Raw genomic sequence first — 14129 nt, 5'->3', positions numbered from 1 at the left:
AGTCCAATTTGGGTGATGAAACTGCGTTTGAGAAACTTACTGAGCAGATTCACTTATGCAAGGTTGAAAAATTGTCCCACTCCTGCATGTAAACAAATTGTTTCGCGCCTTATTATGTACATGCACGAGAGTTCCAAAGGGAAATAACTCAGACGTATCTCGAAACCGGCGTATTAGGTTATGTCTAATCCCCCCCCCCCCCCCCCCCCCCCCCCCCCATCTCCATAGATCCCATGTCCAAATTGCTGTATATGCTCTGGTAGTTTCGTGCGCATTTGCATATTTCCGGTTGCAACTTCCTAACGCGATTTTACAAACTATTTACTTTGTAAAATCGCGACGGCGTGTTGTGTGATAGCGCGAGGACGTGTCGTGTGTTAGCGTGATGGATTGCGACGGCGTGTTGTGTGGAAGTGTGGTAGTGCGACGGTGTGTTGTGTGTAAATGCGACGGCATGTTGTGTGTAAACGCGACGGCGTGTTGTGTTTTTGTACATGTCCCTAACGGGACACCATACTGTCACGTTACACGTTGTAAAAAGTAGTCAGTTCATAAATGCGTTTGTTCATTGGACATATTTGCAAATTCGTTTAGGGATGTATGCTACACCAGAGAATTTGATATGGATAAAAAGTGGAGGATATGTACAAAAAATATTTTGAAATCGAAAACTTTCAAATCTACTTTATATAGTAAAAAAAAACACCGCAGTTTTAGTTGAAAGCAATCTGAGAAAATTCAAACCCCTGCTAGACTCGAACCCGCGATCTACAGTTCAGCAGTCGACGTCCTAACCTACTGATCTACTCAGCCAGGCAATGATTCTTTTTTTAGATGAATAGGCAAGTATTGATGATATTTATATTTTCATCCATGTTATAAAAGGAAGTCAGCCATTATGACGATGTAGAGTACCCCCTTAACCAGACGCTCGGCTCTTTTCGTGTACTCCAACCAGCAAAGGTGGTAATGTTGCGACATTGATTGGAACGAGGTTTACCAAAATCCTGGTATTGAATCTGATTGGTTAGTAAGAACACCTTCCAAAATGGCTGAAAGTTGGGAATAAATTTCAATTATGGGGTTTACGGAAACAGCTGAGCTTCTGGTTAAACGAGGCTAGTTGTAAAGTATGATGTGTAACGTCGAAAGGGAGATAAATTTAGCACTAGTCTTTGCTGATTTAAAATTTGCACTTTTCAATGTTACATGTACATGCATATGTTGTCTCAGATGCAAAGCTTAATCTACAGAAGACAAAGTCAGAAATTGTACCGCATTTATATGTTTACTGTATGATTATATATTTACTATATATGATTATTTATGTATTATACTTGATTCTAGTAAAGTAACGAATATTACTTGAGTCAAATCGTGACGATCCATCACCGTTTTCATGAATGTAAATTGAAAGAAAAATTCGATGTATTTTCATTTCATTTAGAACATTTATTTCATCAATTAAAATTAAATGAATTTTATAATACAGTATTTTCCTGTTCGAAGAATGACCGTAAAAACTTGTATTGTTTATGTGAAACACTTCGAAAGAATTATTATACCCAGATTCAAGTTCGATGGTATGTTTTATTATTGGGAGAGTAAGAGTAAGATTTCGGTAAATAAATTGAAAAATAAAAGAACAACTATTTATCATATGTGTGATTGAATATATATACATTCATAGAATCAGAGTGAATCTGAAGCAGCAGACCCGTCAAATTAGCAGAAAATGTCGATTCATGAATTATTGTCATCCTGTCAGTAATTCCTGCTCGTAATCTCCGATGTGCATTGACCTCGAAGGTCACCAGTTCATGCCATTTTTAAATAGCAAATTCACTACCAAAATTTCCTTTCAGTGGCACATTTGCGTGATTATTACTTTCTTACACTTAGAGTACTTTTTGCCATTCATGAAATAATGTAATATTTTAAAATAAACGAAACGTGTAGTTACCCACGTCAGTTTCCGTATTTGTATATGCCTTGGTCTCAGCAACCCGATTATGTTCGGCAATCTTCGTTCCCTTGTCCGTGTGTACGATGCAATGGCGGTTTATACGAAACGATCATTGTAGGTGTGCTCTCAAACAATATTCCCTTGTTTATTTTGCTGAAGTTTTCTTCAGATCTTGGGAATTATATTAGTTATACCGATAGGTGTTATGTGGTGTATAATTGGATTGTTGAAAAAATACAGAAAGTTACAGTTTGTGTTGCTTTAAAATCATTAAAACCACATGATGACTGAAACCAGTGACATATATATTATATACGTCTCTGATGGACGGAAGCGTATTAGGGCCGCAGCAATACACGTATCTTTTTATTTTTAGTTTGTTATAACAAATTAATAATTTGTTCGAACAGATTGATAATTTGTAATAACAAATTGATAATCTTTTATAATAAGTTGGCAATTTGTTATTACAAATTAGTAATTTATCATAACAAATTATTAATTTGTTATTCGGTTAGGAAATAAGATATCATTTTTTAGTGTTATTGGGATATGACATGAAGTTGGTCACGTGATCAAATCCTATAACGCCCGAAGAGTTGCTTCATTTTCAAAAATGATATCTTATTTCTTATAATCATATTTTCTATTTTGATTTGTGTTCTTACCTTGCTTCCATGATTATGTAGCAGATGACCGAAATAACGATCGTACTACACAAAATATAGTTCGTTAGAGTTTTATCGAATAAATAATTAGGAACAATATCTAAGAGAATATAAAATATAGATGTTTAATTTAGAATGTTTAAAACAGACGAAACAGGTGTAAAATAAAGGTCATTTTGAGCGTAAAGTCAACTGAAATGAAGACTAGAAGAGCGGAGTATACTACATCCGTGATGTGATTTGGTCGCAATCAGCGATGGAGAAACTGGCGTTAGTCTAGCCTACTAAGTTGAAAACGCAATTGTTGAACACAGATTTCGACAGAAATTCAAAGGATCTGAAAGAATTGATGGAGGATATGATGGGTCATGTTAAAGCTTAGCTCTTAGTCAGGTTTTTGGATTGAAACAACGGCATGTTCATCGTTAGGACTCGCGGTTGTACTAGCCATGTTCAGTTGGAGACGCTCCGAGACAGTAGGACAGATTTAGACGAAATGCAGGTAGGTTGCGTCAATGTGTGAAAGAGAAAATAAAAACGAACTGCCAGAGTTTTTCTTCACTTGGGAGATTTCTGTTGTAGGATTTTAATGAAGACTCGCACCGGTACCTTGACATGAACATAATTGTTCGAGCCTCGAAACCGGCCTCGCTTATGATCATGCCAGGAAACAGCAGGTCATAGCCGTGATGGCAGTTGCCAGGAAACAACAGGTTTACTTATCATCATCATAAAGTAAATAGGCTTATAACTCTGCCTACATTTTTTCGCTTCCAATATCTCAGTTATTTTATGAATTCGCCATGCAGAAGTTGCAGTTTAGGCATACAATTTTGCAGACGGTATTTAAAACTGTTTAAAGTGAAACAACTGAACGATATGTTTAATGTTTCTGTATTATGAATTGATGAAATTCTTGTTTGTTTACAAAATAAACTCTGTATAAATATCTTCCTGTGTTTGTTTCTGTTACGATGTCATTGCACTGTCGGATCCAGGGTTTACGAAAGGGGGCACGTGTGAAAGTCAAGTATTAACCAAAATACTCAGCCATTTTAGTTGCCATTCTGAAATTTTACTTGCACTGTTTCTACTTTTTAAATTTGTGGCGAAAAGGGGGTAGATGGGTGGGTCTAAATCCGCCATTGCATTGCATAAGCAAGAAGCCATGTGACAGTACAGAAACTTACTTTTGAAGCGGTGATTGTATTCATACGCAAGAAAAGACTAATCACGTTGCCAACTTCATGTTACAAGAAATTGAATGTCAAGAGCATTAGTACTGTCATTTAAGGAAGTGCATTGTCAAATGTAAATATAACAAATTATTAAGTATGTAATTTGTTTTAACAAATTATCATTATGTTATAACAAATTATTGATTTGTTATTTCAAATTACTAATTTGTTATAACAAATTATTGATTTGTTAAAACAAATTATTGATATGTTAAAACAAATTGATGATTTGTTATAAAAATATTAAGGTATTCAATGTACAATGACCATATTTCATATCTAATAAATGGATGGTGGGATTTTTGTAATCATGGTATCATTTTGAAGGGTTCATCAAATAAAAGTAATCCACCATAGGAATTTTCAAAATTTTGATTACTGCTTGATTTATTTCATCTAGAATTTAACATTGAAGTATATGAGAAAAGCATGTTTTATTACAATATTTTAAAAAGAAATTATATTTTCATACAAATCTCTTGGTAGAAAGTTACAAACACTCTCTCTTAGTGAAAATATGAAATAAAATTAATCATTGACCACACACATTTTTAGAAAATTAGATTTTTCTTATTTTTACAAAGGGCAGACAACTCTTCCAAAAAGTCGTAAGTGCAAAAAGGTCAGCTTCTAATCATTTACCATTCATGTGAATTTCATCTGCTTCACTTTCATCATTATTTAACAATAAACATTTATGTTGATCTAAATTCTTCAAAATTGTTCATTATCCTTTCATTATACATGGAATACCTTAATTGCTTTTTTTAATCTCTATTATAATATATTTGTACATGCAGATTAATTCATTTGCATTTTAAACTCTCTCACAGGAGACATAGGGAAGAATTTACATGTACTGAATTTAAATAATCCAAAATGCATTATCCGTTTTTAACAGCACTACAAGCAAAACAACATAATAAAAAGTCTTGATACAAAGGTCTAAAATTACAAAGTGTCATATTTTGCAAATTATAATTTCAAATGTTGCAAGTACATGTATAAATCATTCATAAATAATTCTTAAAGAAAAAAAATGAATTACCACCAGTCCAAAAAAAATTCAATGAAAAACATTCATACATTTTCAAAATGAGTTTCCTGCAAACTGAAAGTTATATGCTCAATATCAGATCTAGCATCATGAACTAGAAGGCTTTATAAGTCACAATAATTCACTGTAGTTATTAAAATGGCAATAAAGCAAAACAAGAGGTTCGTGGGCCTTAACGATCTCCTGAGTCTGAGCTAATCTGCAAAAGATAAATATTATATAAATAGAATTTAGCTTAAATATGCAACCAGGAAAATTAGTTTCGATTTCATAGTCTAGTGATACTTTTGACTAATGCTGTTATCGAAAAGGTCCATGGGCCTCTTGTTAAATCTCTAATTTGAATAACAATTTGATTACTTGAAATAACAAACTGATCATTTGAAATATCTAAATACTAAAATTTGAAAGAACAAAGTAAGAATTTGTATATTGTTTTAACAAATTAGTAATTTGAAATAACAAATTGGAGGGGGCGGACAGGGTGAGAGGGAGGGGAAGGTAGGGGTGGAAGGGGGAGAAAGGTTTAATGGGGATGTTCTTATACTTCTTTTTTATAACTCCTTTCGTTTTTCCTTTTTCACCACTAATCTGCATCAAATTGATTGCACCGGATATACGTATTCGATGTCGTTCCTATTGTGTTTTGACAGACAAAAGAAACAATTTACAAATACAGAAAACAATAGGCCCACAGATCTTATCGGTCACCTGAGTACTAGTTAAAAGTATCACTAGTCCCAATAAGTACGAAATCTAGAAAAAAAAATCCGATTCTGAATATCTAAGCTAAATTCTATTATTCAGCAGCAGTATAAAACGAGATGTGTTCCTAAAACTTCAATGCCCTCAAAAGTACATACACTGATGAAAGCCTTCACGTAATATGTATTAACATTAAACGATATGACTAATTTATCCTAGAGTTAAAACCCTGGGGTTGCAAAATTCTAGGGCTGAAACGATTCACCGAAATATCGATACTGCTCAATATAAACGCTCGATTCAATGTTCGATTCATTGCCTCGATTTTCGGTTCGATACGTTTATTACAAAGGGGTCAAGTTCAGTAAAATAAATCAGGCTCGGCCTGTACTTATTTAATGTACTTCTTCTTCCTGTATGGTACTTTGCCACTTCAAGTGTATTTTCGTACCGTGTGGTGCAAGGACCAGTAAGGATCAGTATCCGACCATAGACAACTTGGATTTTAAACTTTTAAATGCACTTAAGACATGTGATTAATATAAATATTCACAAGTGCATTTAAAAGTTTAAAATCCAGGTTGTCTATGGTCGGATACTGATGGACTGGATCTGGCACTAGAAGCTGTCTAAAGATGTTGCATTGACAGTCTCAGATGGTAAAGAGTTCCAAATCCTAATCCCATCTGGAAAAAAATGATTTCTGGTAAACTGTAGTCCTAACATACGGCACAAGGAAGGTGATGTTGTTCCCTCTTGGAGAAATGGTTGGTATCAGGAGTGTAGATGGAATGTCAATCAGCTGCTACACAATCCGCTACATCATTATATAGTCCTGGTCTGAGCTCTGCGCTCTTGTGGTTTAAACAGAGCCAACAGACATCTTACGGTTTGGCAGTTCAGAAACATTTTGCTTTATAATTATGATTTAGAATTTTGGTAATGAATTTTTTCTTCAATGTTATTATTGGTTTCTTCTGTAAATTGTATCGTATCAATTGAAAGTATTGAATCGCACGGCATAAGTAAATGCAATACGCGTCGTATCGTGAAGAGGGCAGCTCGTTTCAGTCCTATAAAATTCACCAGATTTTTTATACATTTTTTTCTGCTATTCCTAAATATATATTCAAATTTGAAGTCCTTCAAATCATTATAATGATTTTGACACCACCCTGAGATCAAACCCTTATCCGGCCCTAGGATCATGAAATTTACAATTTTGGACGGTAAAGGACTACCCCCCCCCCCCCTTTCCGCACCCTCAAATTTATAATCTTTTATAACAAATTAGCAATTTGAAATAACAAATAAATTATTTGTTATAACAGATTGATAATTTGCTATAACAAATTAATAATTTGTTATGAAGAAGTTATCAATCTGTCGAACAAACTCACGTAAAGCGAACCAAACTTACGTTCCGGATAGAGTTTCTATGCACAATGACATACTGGGTACAACATTGACAATTTATAGATGTTTTATATATTTGACAGCTATGTATTTATTTATCTCGGATACTGATTCCATGTACGTTTCGAATATTATTAAGGGGTCAACGAAATGCTTTATACAGAAGCGTCTATTTAACATTGAATTCGTATCAATAGCAAACAAGTTAGTTTTGACTTGCTTGAAGGAACACGTTTGTCTTCAAAATGTCTAAGACAGAAGAAAAAGACGGAACTGAAATCACAGCAGACGAAATAAATCATTTAGAAATGTCTAGGGGAGAAAGACCAGAACCGTCTGACTTTAAATTCAACTTTTCGAAAGCAAGGGACATGTTTGTCTTGGATGAAGGAGGAAACAAAATAAAATTCGGAGATATCTATAAACATCAGAAAACGATAGTTATATTCTCAAGGGTATGTTATTTTTTTGTTATTTTTTACGCTTATACTTTGTATATACAATATCTTAATTGAGAACTTAGATAGGGGTTGTGTGTCCCTGACTCCTGCACTGGCCGAATATATTTTATTTTGAAATTAATCGCTAGTATAAGATAAAATGACTTGTATCAATCTATTACAGCATTTCCTGTGCTTTATTTGTAAAGACTACATTGAAGGTATGTCAATTCAACTATAATCAGAATCTCAACTTCAGTTTGTTTTTATTTTAGAAGTAAAAAGGTTTTTTTATTTGTCATTGATATTTTTGAGTATTTTATGTGCATGGTATAATATGTATATCTTTTCTTTCTAATCAGATTTAGCAAAGGTACCATTAGAATTTTTACAGGTATGTATTTATTGTTCATTTTCTTAGGCACGTGATATGAATTAAAAATACTTTCTTTGACAACATAACCTTCAGTGGCGTAGCTACACTGTAGCACTGTTCATATGCACGTGCTTACAAATATTTTGAAATATTTTACACATATTATGAAAAATGTCCTCAGCAGCCCCCCAGACCTCCCGCTTCCAAATATTTCAAACCTAGCTACGCCACTGACCTTCACATCATACCTTAATATTTCAAACCATTTAACTTATATGTGAGAGCTTTGCATTGTTCTTGTATTGTCCCTGTATGGGGCAGCATTGTAAAAAAATTTAGCCTATACCTCGCATTTACATTTGTTTGATATTACCTGAACAGTTGTTGAGATTATATAGGGAAAACATTGACTTGTGCTAATACGGAAGTTCCGAGTTCCCCAAGAGTTATTTCCCTTTGTCGAACTCTTCCGTAAATTATGACGTAAAATATGATGACAGTGGGTACATTTGCTAATTACTATTGTTGTATTATTTCTTAAAAGATGATATCCAGAGTTTCTGAGACCATCCTATCTCAGGGAAAAGGCAACTTTAGTGAGTTTATGAGTATTGGATAACAAAATGGCTCAAACAGATATTGTTAATTGCCATCTTTCTTTGATAAAAGCGTCACTCATGTAGAAGAGGAAACGAATAATGATTCAATAGCCAATTTGATGTTGTTGTTGTTGTCGGTTCCTTTTTATTTCCGTGCAGTATCACGGGTAGTGTCCACACTAGTGGGCCCCCTTCCAGGTATCTGGCTGGCTGCATGCATGGCAGATCTCACCTCAGATCTCCATTCTTTCCGGTCTTGAGGGTCAACAGTTGAGAGCTTCCATTCTCTACGATCTTTCTCCGTCAACTCTCTCCAAGATAGCATTGGCCGACCAGGAACTTGTATATTTAAAGCGCACTTGACTGCACTGCTGGATCTGACAACGTGGCCATACCAGCGGAGTCTCCTTTCCCTTAAGATGAGGTCGAGGTCGTCGATGCCAAGCCGCCCCAGCAATTCAGTTGAACTTACAGTGACCATATCTTCAGGCTTGATGTTACAGATCTGTCTTATCATGGCCCTGTCATTGCGTAGTAGGCGATGAAGATTTGGCTTGGTCAGTGCCCAGGTCTCACTGGCATGGAGCATAGCGCTCCGTACACAGGTGTTATACACTCGACCACGGGTCTTATATGACAGGTGGCGTGATGTCAGGACTGGTAGCAGCTTATTCAAACAAGTTATGCTTGATATGGCCAGAATATGCATACCAGTGACTGATATAAACAAAAGTTACGCTTTTATTACATTTATCATACGTAATCGTTATGTACAATGCCAGTCTACGATATTATGTATACATTGTGTACCCACCATATGTCATAAAATGCGAAAGAGTTTGACAAAGGGAAATAACTTTTGGGTAACTCGGAACTTGCGTATTGATCCCACAAAGGAAATTGGATTATTTCATTTGTTATAAATGTAATAGCAACCGAAGCCAGCATCGCAAAGTGATGTGATGAGCTTACTCCAATGATTACACATTTGAGTGACATGATTTGCTCTTCATCAGCTAAAAAATGATGGGGATTACCCATAATACGTCTGGGAAAATGTCACCGCACAGAGATATACTTCTTTGACAACCCCGTGGAAAAAATAAATAAATTGTTTGGAAATATAAATGTTTTTGAATTCCAGACAAGCTTGTTGATAATTGCTTGGTTTGAAAGAAGAACCATTGCAGCTAATATAACGTCACAATGCACTGTTTACATTGACTGTGTTCTATTTTCCGTGTTAAATGAAGAGGCTGATTAAATGTCTAAACTCATGTTGCAAGATGTTAAAGGTCTCTGCTTATCTCAATGGTCATAACGTAAAACATATTAGCTGTTGATTATGTGCTTTGAGTTGTCAAGTTTAAGGCCCTATTTATAGTTGTGCCCTATCTTAGTTTAAACTGTATTCATACGACAGAAACAAAAACATGATTAATGTTAATGTTCAAATTTGGTTATGTGTTATAGACTGTGTATTGGTTCCATGATACCAGTTCTAGTTTTAAAATATAAATGAATACATGTAAACTTAATTTTGTAGGAAGCTGGTGTAAGAATAGTTGTGATTGGTCCTGCTCCCAATAAATTTATACAGGTGCGTATGTGTGATTTAAGCATTTGCATGTCTTGTAATATAGTCAGGAACTTAAATATTTAATCCATTTTAAGATATTTGAATTCATCTTAATTTTAAATGTTATTGATTTCAGTGTGGTGTGTATAAATATGAATTACTAGTAATCTGTTTTTAAAAACTATGAAACAGATTTACAGAAAGTAAATGATGACAGAATATAAGAAAATGTAGTAACTGTACATGTATTTCACAATATTTGATAAAATTGAAGAGTTTTAGGCCAACAAAAGTTTAGTTTCTAGTATTGGCATTCTTTATCAACTCCAGATTATTATAAGAAAAAATTGTGTTGGAATAACTTTTGATCATATAGTTATTTAGTTTGTCTTTTGTTTAGTCATTCAAAAAAGAAACAGGATATATGTATACAATGTATACCGACCCTGAGAGGGAACTCTACAATGTCCTTGGTATGAAAAGCAACCCTCAGTTTGGAAAAGGATCAGGAAGTAAGAAACAAGTTTTTACTCAATTGTATGCTATGTAAAGTTGGAATATGAATGATGACATACAGGTGGAAAAAATTCTCTGATATTGTAATATTATTGTTTCTTAGTTAATAGTTATTGCTGCTATTGATGCAAGACTACCATATATTCGGAATTTTCTCGTTGGGAATATTTTAGCAGATTTTCCTAAAGAATGTAGTTTGAAATATTAGTGCTTCATTTTCTTAGGCACATTTTCATTTAATAAGTGTGTCATTGATATGATTAGAAATTTTGGTATTTTCCTTTTTGACAAATATTCCTCATTCACCAAAAAAGTCCACATTTCCAATGTGTCAAAATTACATGAGTATATGGTATTTGAAATGGAGACCTAAGGCTCAGCTATGTCTTAGAATTTAGTTGAATGTGGTTACGAAGATATTATATTAAAAATGATAGGCCATTGTTTTTCTGACATATTTTAATGTCCCCATAATCAGAGATTCGGGGGCATATAGTTTTTGGTCAGTTAGTATGTTTATCTGTTTGTCCACAAAAATTTTAACCTTGCCCAAAACTTTTGAATGGATGGTGATAGGGCTTTCATATTTCACATGTGTTTTCCTTGTGACAAGACCTTTCTTTTGGTACCAAAATTTTTATCTTGTTACCTTCTTTTCTTGTACTTTTGAAAAACTTTAACCTAGGCCATAACTTTTGAATGTTTAGTGATATGGCTTTTATATTTCACATGTGTATTCCTTTTGACAAGATCTATCTTTAGATAACAAATTCTTTTACTTCATGACCTTGACTTTGGAGTTTGATCTACTTTTGAAAAACTTTAACCTTGGCTATAAATAGTTAGTGATAGGGCTTTTCTTGTGTATTCCTAGTGACAAGACCTTTCTTTGGGTACCAGAATTACTTTGCTGCCTTAATCACAAACACATCTTTTATTTTCATCTTTAGTGATAGTGTTGCACATGTATGACTGCAATTAATTCTAGTTAAAGTGCTACCTTTTGTGATTTTGAAAGTGTGGCATCATAATGAAATTGGTGATGAATTAAATTTATAGCATTTAAACCAATAGTTTGATTATACATGTGTATTTATGCACTTTTGATATTTATTTCCCATTTATTTATTGGACACCTTAAAATACATTTAGAATATTCATTCTAAGGTTTAATCATAAATTTTCTATGATGTTATTACATTGCAACAATGATGGGTCTGCATATCCCAAAGAAAGAAATAAAACAACATTTTCTTTTGATTTCAGCATTCTACAAAACATATGACTGTATATATTGCATGCAAAATTTTACAAGTTACTATTTAATGATTACTTATTAACTAATAGTGTATCCTCTTTTGAGAATGATTTGAAAATCATTTTATGATAAGTCACAAAATGCCTGTTAAAATTTCCAGGAGGAGACATAGGTTTCTGTTCATCTAACCATCTGTCCTTCTGTCTGTCACAAAATCTTGGGAATGCTTCTCCTCCTATATGGCTTATTGGATATACTTGAAAACTTGTGCAATGCTTCATTGCCTTTTGTAGATGTGCATATTGTGGGGACAGGAGGATCCAATTATTTTCATAAAAGTTATAGTGGATCTAAGACGGGTGGAGGATGTTAATATAGCTTGTGAATGCTTCTCCTTCTATATGGCTTATATGATAGACTTGAAAATACAATATTTTAATGCCATTTGCATATGTGCATATTGTAGGAACAGGATTGTTATCCTTAAAGATATAGTTATAGTGTATCTGAGGGGTGGAGGGTGTAAAATAGTTTGTGAACACTTCTCCCATATGGCTTTTCAGAGTTCATAATGTCTATGTTCCTCCTTGTGATTTTCTCCTCCATACCTTGCAGTACATTAAGGGGAGGAGGTTTCTTTTGGAGCACTTCCGATTTGGGGAGCTGAGGAGACATTTGTTTTTCATAAAAACATTCTCTAGGTTTTATTCATTGCAGAGAACAAGCACCTTAAACATGGCATGATATCAGGAATTTTGAGTAGTACATGGAGAGCTATGAAGTCTCAGGAATACCAGGGTCATGTACGGCAGCAAGGGGCAGAGTACATCCTAGGACCAGGTATGACAGCCAAAGTTGGTGACCTCTCTCTTAAAAAGTTTTTGTTATAAAGAATGAAGCACAGAAACAGTGAATAATTTTGAATTAAACATTCTTTTGAAATTGTTTGTACCTGAAATTTTGAAAACTATATTTGTTATTGGTGATTTTTTGATTATTTCTTTTTTTTTTTTTGTAGATGAGGAGGTCCATTTCATGCATATTTGTGAAAATTCCACAGACCAGACTCCAATTAATGAACTTTTACAGATTGCAGGTGTCAAGCCAGTTAGCTTTCCAAAAGATAAACCAATCATTGATGTTTAAATATGAAAATCAAAATTCACCTATGTGTTCAGATCATGTTAAAACTAGTAATACATGTGTAATGTCTTGACATCATCACATGCTGAAGAACAGTACAATTTATTATGTTATAACTATGTTTCTGAATGAAACTACAGATCTATTTATTTTAAGACATTATTTTTTAATATTTATTCATTACTCAGTGACCTAGCCAGTGTTTTTAGTTAGCAATTGTAACAAACTTTTCAACTCCAAAACTTTTTCATTAGTATTTAATCATGTGTATGTGTGTGTGTATTTAAGCCTTGTAAGAGGAACTTTGATATGCAGATTTTTCTATAATGATATTGTACATTTTGATTTTAATTTATCAATCAAATCTGCATTCAGGGTGTGTTAAATTGTGATACATACTAAAATAACTTTTTACATATTTTGCATTTATCATAGAAGTTTACATGATTCAGATCTTGTTTTGTAACAGTTTTGAATGCTTTGGGAGCATTGTAACAGTAAGTTTGAAATGAATTTACAAATTTTACAAACATTTTAATAAAGAGGTCAACATGAAATTACTTGGTCGGTTTCTTTAAAAATGATAGTGAGTTTTCTCCCTTTGTAATGTTTTACATATTTATCTATGACTGTTAGTTTTCTGAATAAATATTTGTACTTTTGAGCCTGCAAGTCACACTTATTTTATTAGGTGTTTTGATCATAGTTTTTGATACACTTTTTTATCTCATCTGAGCTTTTTAGCTGCTGTCAGTCCATCCATAAACTTTTAACATATTGACTATTCCAGAACCACATGGCTAATTTCAACCAAATTTGCCACAAAGCATACTTGGGTAAAACCTTTACCCAATGGATCATGAAATTTACAATCACTATGCATTTAGATTTTCTTAAAGTTGCGCAGTTGTGGAGAAGAAGATTTTTGAAAATTGGTTAATTTTGGCAGTTTTTGCCTCATCCCTAAGGCCCCAGGGGTGCTGGAATCCTGAAATTTACAATTGATGTCCCCAACCTGCTTCATACCAAGTTTGGCCCCACCATGATACCAAAAACCCTTACACCTGGGGTCATGAACAATTTTGGTTAAGGGCTACCTAGTCTTTCTAAATATCGACTTGGTTTATATTTAGTATCAATAGCACTAAAGAAAATGTTATTCAGACCT

The 14129-nt window shown here is 33.7% G+C and overlaps 1 protein-coding gene and 1 long non-coding RNA gene across 4 annotated transcripts; both read left to right on the top strand.

Moving 5' to 3' along the window:
• The first annotated feature begins 2680 nt into the window (after positions 1–2680).
• LOC125670781 (uncharacterized) lies at positions 2681–3585 on the top strand. The gene is made up of 2 exons (XR_007368386.2): positions 2681–3136; positions 3217–3585. It is a non-coding gene; the product is annotated as an uncharacterized LOC125670781 (long non-coding RNA).
• Positions 3586–6187: 2602 nt separating this feature from the next.
• Positions 6188–13625, top strand: LOC125671233 (peroxiredoxin-like 2C). 3 transcript variants are annotated; one of them, XM_048906764.2, is made up of 8 exons: positions 6188–6293; positions 7277–7505; positions 7675–7711; positions 7853–7884; positions 10012–10065; positions 10445–10556; positions 12536–12658; positions 12837–13625. In XM_048906764.2, the coding sequence occupies exons 2-8, from the start codon at positions 7296–7298 to the stop codon at positions 12962–12964; spliced, it is 696 nt and encodes a 231-aa protein (XP_048762721.1). In that variant the 5' UTR covers positions 6188–6293; positions 7277–7295; the 3' UTR covers positions 12965–13625. The 3 variants fall into 3 exon arrangements, with proteins under 3 accessions (XP_048762721.1, XP_048762720.1, XP_048762719.1); XM_048906763.2 differs by having other exon boundaries at positions 6248–6401; XM_048906762.2 differs by lacking the exon at positions 6188–6293 and adding an exon at positions 6321–6523.
• Positions 13626–14129: the final 504 nt, after the last annotated feature.

Source organism: Ostrea edulis, chromosome 4 (genome assembly GCF_947568905.1).
Source record: "Ostrea edulis chromosome 4, xbOstEdul1.1, whole genome shotgun sequence".
NCBI lineage: Eukaryota > Metazoa > Mollusca > Bivalvia > Ostreida > Ostreidae > Ostrea > Ostrea edulis.
Note: the sequence above shows the minus strand (reverse complement) of the source record. Positions and strands in the feature narration are given on the sequence as shown.

Excerpts from the sequence above, each read along its gene's own strand:
- LOC125671233 (XM_048906764.2), top strand. The coding sequence starts at position 7,296 with ATGTCTAAGACAGAAGAAAAAGACGGAACTGAAATCACAGCAGACGAA. Across the intron at positions 7,506-7,674 it reads CGATAGTTATATTCTCAAGG|CATTTCCTGTGCTTTATTTG; the intron begins GTATGTTATTTT and ends AATCTATTACAG. Across the intron at positions 10,066-10,444 it reads CTCCCAATAAATTTATACAG|TCATTCAAAAAAGAAACAGG; the intron begins GTGCGTATGTGT and ends TCTTTTGTTTAG.